This window comes from Streptopelia decaocto, assembly GCF_964273445.1.
Source record: "Streptopelia decaocto genome assembly, chromosome: 3".
Taxonomy (NCBI): Eukaryota; Metazoa; Chordata; class Aves; order Columbiformes; family Columbidae; genus Streptopelia; species Streptopelia decaocto.
Window position 1 is genome coordinate 82,879,760 of NC_138656.1, and position 17,809 is coordinate 82,897,568.

The following is a 17,809-nucleotide window of genomic DNA, read 5'->3' on the forward strand; positions in this document are numbered from 1 at the left end:
ATTCTTTGGAGATTACAAAAAGTTTGGTGGGTTTTTTTGCATTTTCTTCATTCTGAATCATGATGTTGATTATTATAGCAACTCAAAATATGACATTGCTGTCTTAGTGCTTTCATCTCACATGCTAAAATAAAATTCATAGAAAGAAAGCCATATGGTAGTGAAAGAAGCCCGCCTTTTGACCCCAACTCTTTGAGGAAACTCACAGCAATCCCTGCTTTTTCTTTTCTGCTTTGCATGGTTCTTTCTCGAAAGAGCAACTCAGAGTATATAAAATAATTGATCCAAGCCCCTTCTGAATACATGTATACTAAAATGCGGAACTGTGCAAAGGGCAGGATCCTGCTGCTGGAAGTTTATCCTCTTTTTAAGTAGTTAAAAGGGTCCCTGGCACAGCTTTGGCTCTGGCAAGCTACAACGCTCTTGAGCAGTTATTGAGAATAGTTTAAAGTTTGACATTGCCTGGGGACCACTCTGATCAGGTGTTCTGAGGTGTCATCATCACCTTTTGTAGGGCGAGAGTGTGACCGTGGTCAGACAGCCAGTGGCTCCAGGGGCCTTTGCCCTGTCAGGTCACTAGTGCAGTTGTACCCAGAGTGTCTTCTTGTTCACAGACTCGGGGCTCACCTCTCTGAAGTTCAGAAAGTGCTGTTTTGGGAAACATCAGGTATTCTGCTATTAACACATCTTTAGGGGCTTGGCAGAGAACGTGGATGCTCCTTACATTGAAAAGAAGAGAATAAAGTGGAATAACAAATAGTCGCATATCAGGACATACAGCAGAATTCTATTGTGAAGGGTAAAAGAAGATCCAAGCAGCATGGAAACTGATCTGCCACTTCTGCTTGTCTATGGAGAAGATGGCACCAGGATGGCAAAGATGTCATTATCATGTCGAGTCACATTTGACATTTGGCACATGCTGTATTCCTAGAAGCAGAAATCAATTGTAACACAGTTTATCTTTTCTTACAACCTTTTTTTTTTGTCTAGTTTTCTAAGAATAATCTTTTTTCTCATTGAAAAATGGCAAAGTATTTCTTAAGAATGCATGTATTTCTGTAATTTTTAATATTCTACTTGAAGGGTTTTTTTGTCCATGCTTATGTCACTGGTTATGTGTGTGCTCCTCACACATGAAATCTGGATTTTTTTTTTTTTGTATTCCTCTGAACATAAAAGGCTAATGACACCCAACATTCCTTATGGTGTCCAGTCTTAATGACTACAGAGGTAGATCCCTGCAATGTCTGTTACTTTTCAGCTTCTTGATTTGTGTCTGTATGTAGTTGAGTACACGATTACAGTCAGAGTAGCTGTATAGCACTACGTCTTTCACCTGAATAGTGAGTAAAAAGGTCAAATATGGTGGGTAATTCTAGTGAAAGAGAGGAAGCTGACAACAGAATAATTAACAGTCTTAGAAGAAAATATAAGAAAAGCTAAATCCCTGTTCATAAGAAACAATCCACAAAAAAAATCTTCGTTCTCCAGTCATCTTTGAGACAGCTGTTCCTGAGAAACTGTATTTTGAGAGGCTTTTTCTTAGATCATATTCAATAGCTACATGTAGACGTATAGACACTGAACTTAAGCAACTATTTTTTTTTTCTTTAGTGAAGTAATAAAAAGTAACACTGCTATAATGTAAGATCTAATTAATGCATTCTTAGCAAAGATGCTGAAAATGAATAGTACTTTCCTTTTCCTTTCTAACCCTGGCCTTTTAAATTTTTAAACTCTAGCCAAGTTTTCGTGAGACCAGATTGCAATGGTAAGAATAGACTGAATGCTTGAAAAAGAATAATTATTTTAATGTTTAGAAAGGAGATAGAATTTTGACTAAATTTCCTGATACTTTGTACATTGAATTAAGTGAAGATCAAGATTTCTTTGGTTGTCATTATGCATAACAATACTCTAGCTATTAGATAAAATTTGTCATGGTAAACCGATATGCTGGTCATAAATCCAGTCCACAGCCAATGTGCTCATTGAATTCATGCATGAAAAATTGTTGTTTTAAATCCCTGTAAAATATTACCATGTCTGATTTTTCTGTTACAAACCTGATTTTGAAGTGATGTAAAGCTCACAGTACATGCTGGTCTCTCATTTATTAGCCTATTAACCTTCTCTTTGAAATGTACTGTGAAAATTCTGAGGGCACAATTCAGAAACGCAAGTATTTAATTGCATCTTTTCTGTTGGCGAATGCACCTGGTTGCCAGTCATCCTTCCACTCTTAATTTGGGTTATTTATCAAAAGATGCCACCTCAAAATATGGATTAAAAAAGCTTTTGATATTAACAGTACTGGAAAATGAGGGTGTTGTGCACATGTTTAGTCTTGCACCCTTTCTGTTATTTTTTGCAGAGACACACCTAACAAATGCTACAAACCAATGTTTGTAGCGGTGCTTTTACTGTGTGTTGTGTTCTCAAATCTGTATATACTAATTCATTTTATTATGGCTCAGAGGTGTCAGGTAAATGAAATACAAAGCATCTACGCAATTGTGTCTCATTTTGCTTTCTGGCATCACATTGGGGGTGACTCATTAAGATTGCTTTCTCCTCCTCCTCCCCTTTTCATGATGCAACTTATTGAGAGCAAGAGCAGCTTGGCCAGGTAATGTGTATTATTCTTCAGGCTGTATGAATGGGGCAGCATCACAGAATAGTGAGAGCAACAAATGGTGGGTGAGGAGAGCTTGTGAGATGGAGAATCGACACAGTAAGGTAGTGAAGCAGCGGAAGCTTTTGGATTTGTGGAAATGGATGCACAGAAATGCTCTTAGCTGGCTGTCTTCTTCAAAGTCTTTCTTGCCGTATTCCCCTCCCCTGTCGATCATCTATTATTCATCATTGAAAACCTGGCGTGTAGGTCTGAGCAGCAAAATTTGCAAATCTCCTTCCCTGTTCTGTAAACTTTCAAACAGATAACTTGTGCTTTCTTCCCTGTTGTTCCTTGTGCTTGAGTAAAACGCACATGTAACTGAAAAGTAGCATTTTAATGCATTCTTGCATCTGTCTTTTCAAAACTCTCTTTTGCTATGATGTCTATAAAAAATAAATTATTGCTGAAGTTTGATTATTAGTACATGCTGACCAGGATATCTTTGGTGGTTTTGTGTTCTTCATTTTATATATTCTGTCTAATAAGCTGCTGTTGTTGGGGAGCTTTTTTAAGCATTCTAATTCATTTGAAGGTTGACTGTGTTACTTGCTGGTTAGGTTGTGTGAAAAACACGTCTGATTTCTTCCTTTCCCTTACATCTCTGAGTTAGTCTTCCCCAACCCAGATGGGATTGCAGTGAAGGTGGCTTGTTTTCCACATGTTCCAAAATAAAGAATGCTTAATGGAATATTACATGAAAGCAAAGGGAGTCTATTAAATTTTGTCATGTCTTGTTTTGTTCCCCAAAGGTAAGTGTTTCCATACCTTAACATGAGGCATGTCTCGTGAGAACCTTTTTGAATGGCAGGTTATTGCTAGTTTAATTGTCAGGGGAAATGACACGAAGTGCAAGAGTGACTTTAGAAGTTGCCATGGTATGAAATCCTTTATGTTTTTCAGGTGTTCGGGTTCTGTTACTTTTATTTGCTTACTCTGATGTGACACTTTTGCAGCAAACAGTGAAGCTTGCTACAAAAAAACCAAAATGAGACCTGAAAGCTGAAGTTGCGTTGTAAATGAAAATAACTCTGAAATATTTCAAACCGTATACAATTTCGAGAATAAAGTCCACAAACAATTTTTTTGTTCTTAGAAGGTTTCTTTAAAGAGCTTTTCTCAGTTTCTTTGTTTTTTTTTTACTAAAAGTTTTCTGCCTCTCACATTTTTAGACTCAAAATACCTCACTTTTTATTCGCAATGTTTTTATGTCTTCCTGTTGTGCTAGGAACTGTAACATATGATTAAATGTCCAGTATATTTCAAAACAGGAAAAACTATAAGCAAAATAGAGGATGGCTTGGGGGATGTCATATGAAAGCAATGAGAGTGTGTCCAAAAGTTGTCATGTCACATTTCCCTAAATTAGTTTTAATTCCTCCTTTCCTACAATTAATGTAGCCGTAATGTTTCATATTTTCAGTTTTCTTCCTGTCTCTTGCCTTTGCATATTTTTATGATTCTAGGGCAAAACAACTAAAGAAAGAAAATACTCAAATTTAATCAGAAAGATGTGCCAAATCCGAAGTAACTATGTAATGCAGGATAGATTTTATGATTTTCTTTTCTGTATCTAGTACATTTGAATAACCTGAGTGACTGTTACAGTCTAGGAGAGAATGTGAAGGCCATATTTTCATCCTTTATATAATATTTCTCTTTTTTAAAAGAAATATGAAAAAAACCACTTTTCTTTTGAAATTAGTATAATAGTAATTAATTAGTGTTTCTTATTTATAAGCTAATGATGCAAATAATGAACTAGATATCTTGGAGACAGATTGTGTACTGAAATTATAGATCTTATACAAGTCTTCAGGAGTATAACATCTGTTACACGCAGATACTTAATTTTTAGTTCTATCATGGTTTGGGAAAGGTAGGTGGTTCCTTTTCTGAGATAGTATTTGTGAATCAGTGCTGGCTCTTAATACTATTTTTTTTTCCTCTTTTCTAGTTTTTAGGAGACTTTGTGCTTACTGTACTAGGCAGACTTTTAAAAAATACTATTAAGTGATTTATAGCTTAAAAAAAATCAGTGCCATAATATTTTCAAGTATGGAATGCCCTGAATAGTGTCTTTAAGATACAGGATTTTTCCCACTGTTCTTTAATTCAGTTGAGTGATAATTTTTTATCATAAAGACAGCCCTGTAAAAACCCATCAATAGCTATTCTTACGCAAAGTCACTGTGAGTGGCTTCTCGAAAGGAAGAAAGTGTGAGGAGAGTAGAAGCAGAGAGAGAAAATATTGACTGGACCATCTAGTATCTGTTGCAAAGGTAAAGGATGCCCCCATAGTATGTGCAACATCAGCACTAGGAATAATCATCGGAAAAAACAGAAGTAGTAAAGCCCTGTGTTTGATATTTGACTTTGCAGATAACCTAAATTTGGTGCAAAATAAATTATTTACCTATAAAATTTTAACATTTAAATTATTTAAATATATTCCCCTGGGAGAACCACATGCAATCTTTTTGTGTGTAAATATCCAATGATGATGGCAAATCTATTTTATAGTTATGGGTTATTAAAATTATTACTTTTACTTCTGTAATTAAAATGGGAAGTTCATCTACTCCTCAGATTACTTGAAGGGAGGCAGTCAGTCTAGACAGAACATAATTCCTTTTTGTTTTAATCAATTTTATCCCAGTAAAATCCCCTTATTGAGTTCTGTTTTTGAAGGCTCAGAAGGATTTATAAGGATTATAAAGATCCTAAATGAAGCCACTGTACATGCAAGCAAACAATGAGTTGGACCGAGTTGTCTCTGCTCCCAAAATAGCAGCTACTAAGCTTTTGGCACCTAAGTGGAGCTTTGTTTTCAAAAGAGAGGGCTTAGGTGTCCATCCACGGCAGGTGCCCTTTTCCAGTAGTCTGCCTCTTTATTGCACTGCATTCATGGCAAGAATTGACATTCGGTCACTTCAACTGATTGTAAATATTCTGTATTATATCTACCTTATCTGTGTTACCTTTACACTGGTGAAGCAAACTTCTCATCCACTTGCAGTTCTAAGATTTTACGGTTTTTATCTTGAATTTGTATTCTGTTTTGAGCCATCCAAGGAGGAGTAGAGTGAGGAAGGGAGCAACGTTTCTCATACAATCTACTTTTTCTGTTTTGATCATATCTGTTTAGTCACAGTTTTGACAGTCCTGCTGTTTTTTTTTCAAGTTATGTTTGCTAATATAAAAAATGTGGAGCTATATTTTTATGTTCTGTTAGGCCTTGATATTTATGGATGGCCTACGAACTTTTTTCTCTTGTTGATTCATACGTATTTGAATTCATTTTCAGTGATTTTTTTGGAAGGAAATACAAGTAATTTAATATATGTCCTAAGCAATCTTTTTAATAAGTCTGATTCTCCAAACCGTTTTTGTTCTGTGGTAAATCAAAGTAATATTCCATTGTATAAGCTGACAACAGATAAATAGTAATTATGTTCCTGCAGCACATTGGGTGAATTGTTACAATTGAAACAGTATTTCACATGCTGTACCTCATTGATGCCAATATAAGTTTTAGAAACCATTTTGAAACTGCTAGATTTTTTGCCATTACCGTATCTGTTTTGAATATTTGAGTGATAAAAGTTAGAAAAAACGAATTTTAAAATGCATTTTCAGATTTTAATGGCTGTCTTGCCTTTTGCTTTTTAGAAATGAAAAACTTATAGTCATAATTCTCCAAAAATTTCTCTAAAAATAAAAGTTCGTCAGAAATGGAAAAAACCTTTTAGATGATTGAATATTGTAATATTATTTGGAGAATGAAACAGCACCTTTAGATTGTTTTTACATAAAGTATGTGTATCAAAAATAGCAGCAGCTATAAAACCACGGTCAGCAGAAATTCATGCCAGATCATTCATATAAAATGCAAAATATTAGACTGCATGGTCTTCAGAAGATGGGAGAACTAATAATGGGCTTTCTTTGGAAATGCAGATGTCAGCTGTGGGTGCCTTGAATTGTCAATAATAATGTTAAACACAGGGTAGAATATCAGCCTGAGCTTATTCTTTATTCTTCTCTCAAAATCATTAAAGCTAAGACAGTTGTGACATATGTTCTGCTATGGCTCAATAAGTGAAGATGTGCGTGGAGCGTATGTGCGTCTATGTGCTGAATTATTCATGTTGAAGGTGCTGCTCGGGGGAAGCAGATGAAGCGAGCTGGGCTGGCAGGTGGGCTTCAGACCATATCTCCTGGAGTAGGAGAACAAATATTCTCAGTTTATCCCAAACCAAGCTAGTTGTCGGCTGTGCGCGCAGGCCCAGGTGTTATTTTTCTTTTTACTACAGCTGCATTGGGAAAAAGCCGGATAAATATTAAATTCTAAGAGAAAGTACTTATATGGGATTTGGCACCTCCTGGTGGACAGCAGGATGACCATGGGCCAGCACTGTGCCCTTGTGGCCAGGAAGGCCAATGGCATCCTGGGGTGTATTAGAAGGGGAGTGGTTAGTAGGTTGAGGGATGTTCTCCTTCCCCTCTACTCTGCCCTGGTGAGACCACGTCTGGAATATTGTGTCCAGTTCTGGGCCCCTCAGTTCAAGGACAGGGAACTGCTGGAGAAAGTTCAGCGCAGAGCCACGAAGATGATTAAGGGAGTGGAGCACCTCCCTTATGAGGAAAGGCTGAGGGAGCTGGGTCTCTTTAGCTTGGAGGAGACTGAGAGGTGACCTCATTAATGTCTATGGATATGTAAAGGGTGAGTGTCACGAGGATGGATCCAGGCTCTTCTTGGTGACAACCAATGATAGGACAAGGGGCAATGGATACAAACTGGAACACAGGAGATTCCACTTAAATATGAGAAGAAACTTCTTCTCAGTGAGGGTGCCAGAGCACTGGAACAGGCTGCCCAGGGGGGTTGTGGAGTCTCCTTCTCTGGAGACATTCAAAACTCGCCTGGACGCCTTCCTGTGTAACCTCATCTAAGTGTTCCTGCTCCAGCGGGGGGGATTGGACTAGGCGATCTTTTGGGGTTCGTTCCAATCCCTAGCATTCTGTGAGGCATTCTGTATTTTGCTATCTGTACGGCAGCCATGTAGAGAGAGGACTTTCCATGCGAGGCTCACCCAGTTTCCTGAGCTGTAGCCATGAGCTCAACCTGAGAGGCTGGGGAAGGGGGACTTAAACCTGGAGGCTGGTGGCCGCTCCTCAGGGACTCCCCTCTCCTTGTGGAGAGAGAGGGGACCGAGGCAGGGTATGCAGCAGAAATCCCGTCATCCTCCAACACCTGTCTCAGCGATTCCTGCTGTATTCCTGTGTTTAACGACCTGGGATTTGAGTTATTCACTGGCCCTTGTAGCCATATCAGTGTGAGGCTGTTATTTCAACACAGAGGTCTCTGTGAACCGGGTGGAGGGCAGGAGCTACAGCAGGAGAACAGCCTGATATTTGACCAAATTCATTCTCAACAGCCATTTAGAGAAATGTTATTGGGACTGTGATTTTTTTTTTTTTTTTTTTTTTTTTTAAGCTTCTTTCATCAAATAAATTGCCTTTGCCCACCCTCTCAAGGCAGTGGATATTAAATGAGCTGCAGACCCTATTTTTTAGTTTTAAAACATGTATGTATTTATGTGGTACACTAGGTTCTTATGTGGCTTATTGTTTATAGGTTCTGTTGAAAAGTTAATTTGAAATAATCTAAGTTTAAATTTAGAAATGCTTGATCCTGGGTAGATTCCAAAGCTCAGTAGAAATCTCATTTTACATTTTAATGATACGTGGAGGATTATGTTTAAAATCAAACCAGTATTTTAAAGTGTCACATCTCTTGCAAGCCCACTTAGCGCTGTGACCTCTTAGTGCAATGCACAAAGTTTTAACAGGTGAAGAGAATTCAGCTGCCCGAGGAAGAGGTGTTGATTCAACAGATGAGTCCTCTCTTGAGGCTTGTCTAAAGGATGTTTTGCTTTAGGATACATTTTAATTACAGTGAGGGGGAAGTGTAACTTTCTAGCATAGATAGGAAACACATGCTACTTGTTAATTTTGTTCTACCCTTTGCTAACAAGCTTATTTTAGGTTAAAAATGCCTGAAACAGGAGTTATCATGTAATGCACTCCAGTAACTGTGCTGTTAGGCAGTGGTGACCCTCTTACTTCTCAGGCAAGTAATCTTACGTACTGAAATAAAATCTCAAATATCTGAATGCTTAAATTAGTAATATATATTATTGCATAAAACGTTTTAGTGTTTGGCTGGGTTTAGATTATACATGCATCAGTGTTTTGGTTTTGGACAACTTTTAAATGTGTGTTTTATATACTAAATAATATCTTCCTCTTTTTGTCAAGGTCTGCAAAAATTATTTTTTGCAGCCTATGTTACCCTCCTACTTAGTTGCTAAAAGCTGGGATTTTACCACTTGAAGGTTTTGGATCTGTCTGGGATAAATACATTGTATATTAGCAACAGTTTGTGTAATTATAGCAAGTGTCTAATAACAAAGAAGCCCTCCTCCTCAAATATTGCTTTTATTCAGTGTGTCCTTGATTTAAATTCAATGTTATGTTAATTTTCTTATTGCTATTGTCCTGTGCTTTTGTGGGAATGAAATACTCCTTAACTTCTTAGTTTACTTGGCTGAAGAAGTTGTTCGGCAGCATTATCTGTGTTTTACCATCTCATATAATCTTATATCAACGTAACTCTGACCTTTATATGATGGAACCTAGTGGTAATATACCCTTCTGCTTAACAAGCTTTGAAATAAAAATATGTGATTGGCAGAGCTGCAGGAAATAATTAGTTCCAAGTAGATGGGAGAAGTGAAAGGTTTATTTAAAGGAAAAGAAAGTGATTCAGCTGGTTTATGGTGCATGTGAAGTCGTCTCAGCTTTTAATTCAACTATTAAGGGATTGAAATAAATTTAAGTCAGTATGCAAAAGCACTTTTGAATGAGTCATTGTAAAGAAGCTCTTCGAATAACTTTACTGCTTTTTGGAACCTCACATATTTGAAACATTCATTAGTTAAGTTGCTCTTTCAGACCTACTCATAAAATGTGGCTGAGTTTCCACTGAGCCACACTACTGCAGGGAAGCGAGCATGTGCACTAGACCTTGCTGAAACGTACCTAGAGAACAGTTCATGGTGTTCTTTGAAATAATAAAACATATGTATGCACACTTCCCAGGAAAGAATTCTTCAGTCGGTTGTTACAGAGGTCAAGATGTGTTTTAATTGGATATACAAACCAGGGCAAGCTCAATCACTGTATAGTTGGGTTCTCAAGTATGCTGTATATTGGGGAAGGAAGAAAGAATGATTCTACAGAGTTTTGTCTGCAGCACTTGAAAGTCTGTAGATCTTACAGCCGTGTTCTGTGACAAGTGAATAAAGAGTGAGACACTTTTCTGCTCCTTGGATTTTTCCATACTTTGGTTTTCCATTTGAGTGGCTCCTTACTAATAACACCTCCACGTGTGAAAGCAAGGCAATGCTGAAGGCAAAGTTAACAGCCGGATAAGCTTTCTTCTTCTTCCCAAGCATGTTTCAGTGACCAGAGATTATGAAACACAGTCACCCGTGTTGTCACTGGCTTTGTTCAGGACGTGTTTCCCACCAGGCGATGGAGACTGTGCTGCCGCTCCTCCTATAGACTGAACCCCAGTCCTGAAAAGTGGTTCTGAGTTACATATAGTACAGGAGCAATGCATCCTTCTGCATCCTTCTTAAAGCTGTTGCAGTGAAGAGTTGAGGACTTCTGGTAGAGATCTAGTAAGGATCTAATGCTGGGAAAGAAATGTAAGAGAACTTACTGCCCCTTTGGGAGCGCAAAATGCAGAAGATTCTGGTGAAAGCCGGGATGAGTTTGGAAAAAACTTCTTTAAATTCATGTTGGTCTAAAATTGGCATTCCGTTTTCCCCCTAAGATATCTGTTCAGATACTACCCCTTCTAACTCTTACCTTTCTGTGCCTTATCAGGATGTCATTTTGCCTTTTTTTTTCCTTTGCATTCTTTCAGATTGACCCATTCTAATTCTCTTTGATGCATGTTAGAACAGGGCATTTTTCCTTTCACATTCTCTTTCCATTTCTCTTCTTGCCGTGTTTAGTACAGGAAATATCTGCTTGCTGGTTCTCCTGCTCATTTACCACTGCCTTGATGATGTGAGTCTCACGTCTTCCCAGTTCCCTGTCCTCATTGCTTTTAGCTTCTGAAAATTTCTGGTTTTGAGGCCCTGTCAGCTTATTCTCTGTGGACTGTGAAAGGGAAGGTTTTTGGAAATTATTTTTTGTGTGTAAATAGGGTGTCAAAATGGGGGATGATCTCATGTAAATAACTTCCAGTGCTGCATCGTGCTTGTAACAATGCAAATCTATGAAATTTGTGCCTTATTGCTGTGAGAGTGGCACATCTAATTTAAAGTAACTTGAGAATTTCTGAGTTGCTAGTTGCTTATTTTCTTTCAGTGCTATCCACAGTGTGTTCTCCTCACTATCTAATGCTCGAAATATAATAAACTTTATTAGGAGAAATTATTAATCTGACAAATGCGCATTTTGAATGCTCACACTGATCTGCTGCAATGCACCAAATATGCAAAGAGCAATGTGAAGCTGCTGTTTGATTTCAGATCTTGAGAGTTCAGAGTGCACTACTGAGACTTAGAGGAGGGCTTCTACTACCTTGCTGTGACTGGGCCATTACATATGTTATTGGTTTTTGTACCCACTGTTTGCTGCCACATTTTCCAACTGCAGCTATATTTGTCTCTTTTGAATGACAGAAAAGCAAACGTTTATGTAATTAGTGCTTCTCTCATGGTATCAATATAGTACGTTTAAAGCAACGAGTTTGCTTAACTGTGTAAATTGCATTGTTGTGTTGTCATTAAAAGTATTATGAAGAAAATGAGCTAAATGAGTTGGAAGTAAAACCATGTGAAAGAGTACATAGCTGCTATATCCAAAGCTATAATTAGGGAATATTTAAATTATTTTGCTTAACTTTAAAGGTATTTAGGTATTTAACTTATATAGGCTTGAACACATATTATAGGATTTTATCTTTCAATAAACTTTGGTTCGATTAAACCTCTTACAGCCTGACACAAATGCTTGAAAATCAAGTTTCGCAAAAACATGCAGTGATTTGATAATAATATTATATATCAGTATGATTCTAAATATTGTGTAAGGAAAACATAGACTGTTCAAAAAATTTGGTGTTTGGTTTTAATACTGATTTCTGTAACTTGGCAGGGACAGCCCGTTGGAGACTGCGATTTTAATGTTCGACTTGCATGTATAGAGAAAGAGATTATATTTCCACGACATGAAAAGATGAAAAATGGTCTTATCGACAAAGCACAGGAACCATTCAGTGTTCGAAACAAACCATTTTTCGATATCTACGCTTCAAGAAAGGTAAACTTGATTTCAGTTGTTTATATTGTGGTGCTGAAGGCAGCAAAGTGGTGTTGGATGTGGGCTTTCCCTCGGCTTTTTTAGCTTCCAGCGAGTTCCTCTGCTAACCGCATGCTCAGCGGTGCTTGGGGGTGAGTGACAGCTTGTGATACTCTCAAAAGTGGTCTTAGGCTTCCTCTTCCTTCTGAATTATTGTCTTGCCATAGTTAAAACCTGCACTTCGGCAAAACCTAGTTCTTTAGTTTGGTGATATTGACTGATGACACAGACGTTAATAGCTTTAGGTCTGAAATGTCTCTGAGCACAAGGGAATGTCAGAGCTCTCTTGTTTACACTACCCTCCTTTGTAGGGAAGGATGTAATGTTCTTTTTGCTTCCAGTCCCCATTTGGCTATAGTATGAGAATCATGAGTTGTGCTTGAACTCCCACCTAGTGTTCAGCAATGATTACTAAGAGCCTATTCTAGTTAATGTCTCCACATTTTACGTATTAAAATGCTGCCTTAGGTCTTCTGAAGTAATACATATGACTTGCAAAGACACATATGAGGCCCTGTCTTTCATTGTGTGCTTTTCTTTACTATAGACATATCCTGTAAAATATATAAACATATTCTGTAAAATACTTCTATTCTCTTCTGTGAATTAAATGGCTCCTGGATAATACTTTCTTCTAGAGGAACCCTCTTTTCTCAGCACTGCTGTTAAAAGTAGTCCCATATCTCATCTATGTGGAGCAATGAACATCAAATTGTTGCCTTCCATTTGCTTTTGTCATTTCCTTGAGCCTGTAGCAGGTAATGAGTCTTTCCTCAAGAGGAACAGTGTTGGTATTTTGGCTAACCAAGAGTGGCTGAGAAGTAAATAAAGAGACAAGGCATAAGCTGGATTTTTGCAAAAACCTGGAAGAGCCTAGCTGTCTTCAAAAAGTTCAGATCCTGAACTATGAGAGGCTTGTGTGGTTAAATCCCTATAAATGTTCTGATCACTCTTCTGTATTTGTCTTGTTCCATTTTTGGAATGCAACTCATAAACTCATCAACTTCATAAATTTTTAATGGGGGGAAAGAGGCTGTTTGTCTAGGACACATAATTTTGAGCTTGAAATTAAAAGAAACTGAAACAAAAGGAACACATCTTAAGAATTGGTTTCTTACGTAAGTTTATAGTTTCTTGAGGTGTTTTGAAGTTCCAGGTTATTTAACCTGGTTTAAAAAACACAGGAAGAACATAGTTGGAGGCATTTGTAGAAAAATCTATAAGTAAAACAGATCTGTAAACAAATCTCATGCTAGTTAAATCAAATTGCTGGCACATGAATATTGAAATGATTCTCTGCTTCTCAAAACCTAGGAAATTAAAAATATGCTCAATGGCTTTCTCTTCGCTGCCTAAAAGGAGAATTCTGAATTGTCCATGTGCTTTCCAGTGTTGTGGATTTTAACAATTCTGACTGCGGCACTGTTTAAAGTCAGCAATGAAATTATATGTTTTACTGGTCTTTCTCAAAGCTCTGAGCATAAACTCTTTAAGACATTGACTGTCTTTTTACCCAGCAGTAAAGCATCAAATATGTTGGTGAGGGGAAAAAAAATTATACATAGCTAGAGTTTGTTTCATAATGGACCTATAATTACTTTTGATACAAGTGCTTAGACAGTATTTCTTTATTTTGTCTTGGTCTTTGCCAACAGGTTTGATTAACTTGTGAATTATGGAATAAAGCAGTTTTCTGGCCAATTTTCTTTCATTTTTGTGAAGAATATTCCTGCATGTGGCAGTAGAGTAACTGGCAGTGCAGAGTGAATAGCCAGTGCTATTTTTCTCTTATTTTAATAATTTAAAACATGTATGATTTACCTACTCTGTGCATGTATTAGATCAAATTGGTAGGAAAATAAAGCAAATAAGACTAATATCCTGGGTTTTATCAAACTGTATGTTTTGAAAGACGATTTTTTTGACTAGGTCTCTTTCATCAGTTAACTTCGCCCCCAGTTAAAGTGAGTTAAAGTCAATGGCTGGTTTGCCTTACAGTTATACAGTGCATTTTCTTTCTCTCAAATATTCCTTTTCCTCTGAGTTTTGCTGCTTTTTTATAAGCAATGAATATACCCTTTGAGTAGACACAGTGGTGACTTATGCAGTTTGATAGAGCAGGGCATCTGAAAGTGTGAAGCATGGCAATCTCTTTGGGTTTTGTTACTTAATTCAAGCTTTTAAAAACATTATTTGAAGATACAAGTAAGTCTGCATTACCAGGTAAAGCTTCAAGGACATTGCAACCTGCATTTGCCGTTGTTATGTTGTAAATGCAGTTCAGTCAACAAATTCTCACCCCTAATGTATTATCATCACCTTAAAAACATCTTTGAGATAAGAGTGTCTGTACGTTTTAAATTTATTGGTGTATTTGGGGTTGTGGATTTTGTTTGTTTGTTTTGTATTTGTTGTTGTTGGGGTTTTTGTGTGTGTGTGTGCATTTGTTTTGTTTCCTTTTAGTGTTGTGATGGTGGTGGTGGGTTTTTTTTTGTTTGAAATAACCATAGGTTTTTACATTTTCTTTTTATACAATGTGCTTCTAAGTTTTAAACAATCCATGCCCTGAGTTAAAGTGACTGGTACCTACTGAAACATGTTCATTATGCTGCTGTTATAGAAAACTTCTAAGGAGGCTTTAAATATGATCACTGTTTTCCATAAGCAAGAAGTTCTATGCCGATATTTAAGAATTGTTTGTATGCACTATGATAGCTGTGGGGAGTTTTAAATAGTACTACCAGTATTAATGTGGATTTTTTTCTGAGACAATATTGGTAAATGTTTAAGGGAAATCATCATGGATCCAAAATATATTTCAAATCTGTATCTACTCAAAGTGATAGTATGCATAAAAATATATTCTCAAAATAATAATATTTAGACAAATAATTGCTGTTGCTCTTATTGACCTCAGAAATACAGTCTATTTCGTTACTTCTGTGAACTTGATGAGTATGATTCTTGTAACACTTCCTTAGGATAATGAAACAGACATTACATCTTCATCACAACTTTGTGAACAGAATTTTTCAGTATGTATGGTCAGAATAAGCTATTATTTTGAAGCATTGCCCTATCCTGAAGGAGGACTATTTAAAAATTAGTATTGTTTGCCCAAAAGATCTTTTTCGTGTGTTTATTCAGATATCTCTGTGACTATAGTAACAAAAATAGCAACGAATACCTGATTCGTATAGCTGAAGAGCAAGCTGGGTTTGTTTCGCATCAATGACAAATGTCTTGACAGGGTTTACCAGCTCCATGTGCAGCACAACAAGGGCTGCAGGGAGACCAGGAATTCCTTCTGGCTTCAAGCCTGCTCGTATTCAGATTGACTACACAGATCTATCCATCCCTCTCTAGAGATGGTGGCAGCTGAATGAACACCGAAGGGCTGACAAATGGTACATGCTTAGGTAGAGCTTTTACTTATGTTTAATTGGCCATTTTTCTTCATCTTCCCCAAGACCAGTGGGGTCCTTTCATCTTTAGAAAGGGCTTAACAGGATCCTTCCTTTCTTGACTAGAAGCCCTTAAGGATTAACACCCTTGAGTGATCTCAGGAGAAGTGTGTGTTTTCTCAAGGGTAAGTTTCTTCCCTGCCTCCAGTTTTTGTCCTTCACTGCCAAAAGTTGTAGCTTCTCAGGTCATCTCCAAGGCTTGTTCTCTCACAGAAAGATCAACAGTTTTTGGGCACAGGTAAGGTGGGTCTCTGATGGCACCAGCATATTCAATGCAGAAAAAGTGAAGAACCTGTACTGTTGGTCAGAATGCATTTCATCAAAATTCAGGCAACAAATATAGTCTCTTTTAGTAGCGTCTTCATTGTAGGCATCTGCAAGATAATTGCTTGGAGGGTTTTTTGCACAGTTTCAGCAGGTGCTTCACCGTTTCTGAAGTTTGTGTGTTGGGAAACTTCAGAAAACTGAAAACTTCAGAAATGCTGTGCTGGGAAAGTGGTTTTGTGGTTGGAGCTTATATGGGACTCTGAAATTTAGCTTCTGAGCAAGCTGATACTTTGTGGTTGTGCACTTCGAGTGGCAAGTGAAAGGACATTTAAAAGAAGGATAGGTTGGACTTCCTTGCTGTGCAGTATGTCTGTGCATTCTGTAGTCCTGCCTTCAGTCTTGCAAAAATCCCAGGTTATTAACTGCTCCATTTGAGAAGTTGTTTTGGAGACAGATGCGCTTTAGCTCCTTCCAGAGCCTGAAGAGAAGCAGGGAGTATTTATACTGGATTGCTGCTGCTAAAGGGTACCTGGAGTAACAGGTGTAAGCAGTAGATTGTGTCAGCAGCATTATGTCTTCGGGGTTTTTTTTGAAGCACAGCTGGGTTTTCCTTAGGGTCAAGAAAAGAATCAAATTTACTTCTGAATTTCCACAGCTGGAACCACACATCACATCTTATTTTTGTTCTGAGAACCTTCAATTTTTGAAATATCTTCTCAGGACGCAGTTTGAACCTCACAAAAGTAAATATTGTAGACTCCTCCCTTCACAGCCTCCCTCTGTCATTCCTATGACCTGAGTTAAGACATAGTGTTCCAAATTGAAAGACTTCGTTGGCCATTCTTCTTAATATTAATAACAGTAGCACATATCAGTAAATGTGTATTAACTTGGGGGGACTGTAGGAAGATTACTCAAAAAGGCCAGGAGTCTCAGTGCTAATATTTAATAGCAGAATAAGCGTCTAAAACTTTTAATTGTACCAGGAAGAATGAATGTTGTCCACATAGGTTTTGTTATTTTCAGTGAAAATGTGGAGGTAATTACTTGAAACAGCACTAAACTTCGTACTGTGCTATATAGTATGTCCCATAATGAAACTGTTCTAAGAGTAATGGATTTGGGACTTCAATACCAAAATTAGACTGCTGGTTGCTTTTTCCCCTAATCTGAAAATCAATTTATTGTTAAATGAAGTGCAATTTTGAAGTGCAAATAGAAAGAATGGCAGCATTGTAGTTGTGCCTTTACATTTGTTGTTGGTACTAGATTTTGGAAATAAGTGCTATGTCTTTAGAGTGTTATATCTTTATAATGTTGTCTTGAGTGTTACTTTAAGATGTTTTGATGGACTTTTGGTTTTTGTATAACTGAGTTTTGGTGGTAACAGGAAGAAAAGAAAAGGATAGTAACCTCTGGACAGGTTGTATGTTCTCAGAATCTCTAGAAATGCTACCTTTTTGAGCTTGGTTGATGGAGAAAGCAGCATCACTACATTTGTCTGCCTCTGTAATTAAAGAATCATTAGACACAGCTTAATCTTCTAGTGCTAGCTGGGAACACAGGTACTCTGTGAGCTATTTTGCCTTTTAATGTAACTTGCAAATTACTTTCAAAAGATATTTTTGAGCAACGTTGAATCTTTGCAGTTTGTTATTACACTTTCATGAGATCACTTCTGTTGCATAGCTTGTTTTCTTTTCATTTATTAGTGAGCATCAGGAGATGACATGGTCAAATCTGCCAGTTCTCCTGTCCATCACATAAGAACAGCAGCAGTCCATGCAGGAAGCTGGATTTTAGGCTTCCTTGATGCTAAAGTATTAAAAACTAGTGAGGTTAATGCTTTATATGCTGGATATTCTTAGCTTTGGAGCCTTAGCCTATTATTTATACAAATATTTTAGGATTTTCAACAAGGATTTATCTTCATTGTATTAAGCGGGAAGTACAGGTA

The 17,809-nt window shown here is 37.3% G+C and overlaps 1 protein-coding gene across 1 annotated transcript in view; it reads left to right on the forward strand.

Moving 5' to 3' along the window:
• Positions 1 to 17,809, forward strand: part of RNGTT (RNA guanylyltransferase and 5'-phosphatase) — a 182,644-nt gene that overhangs the window by 61,221 nt on the left and 103,614 nt on the right. Inside the window, exon 11 of the mRNA XM_082048859.1 lies at positions 11,918 to 12,082. Coding sequence (XP_081904985.1) covers positions 11,918 to 12,082 — 165 coding nt within the window. The remainder of the gene's footprint in view (positions 1 to 11,917; positions 12,083 to 17,809) is intronic.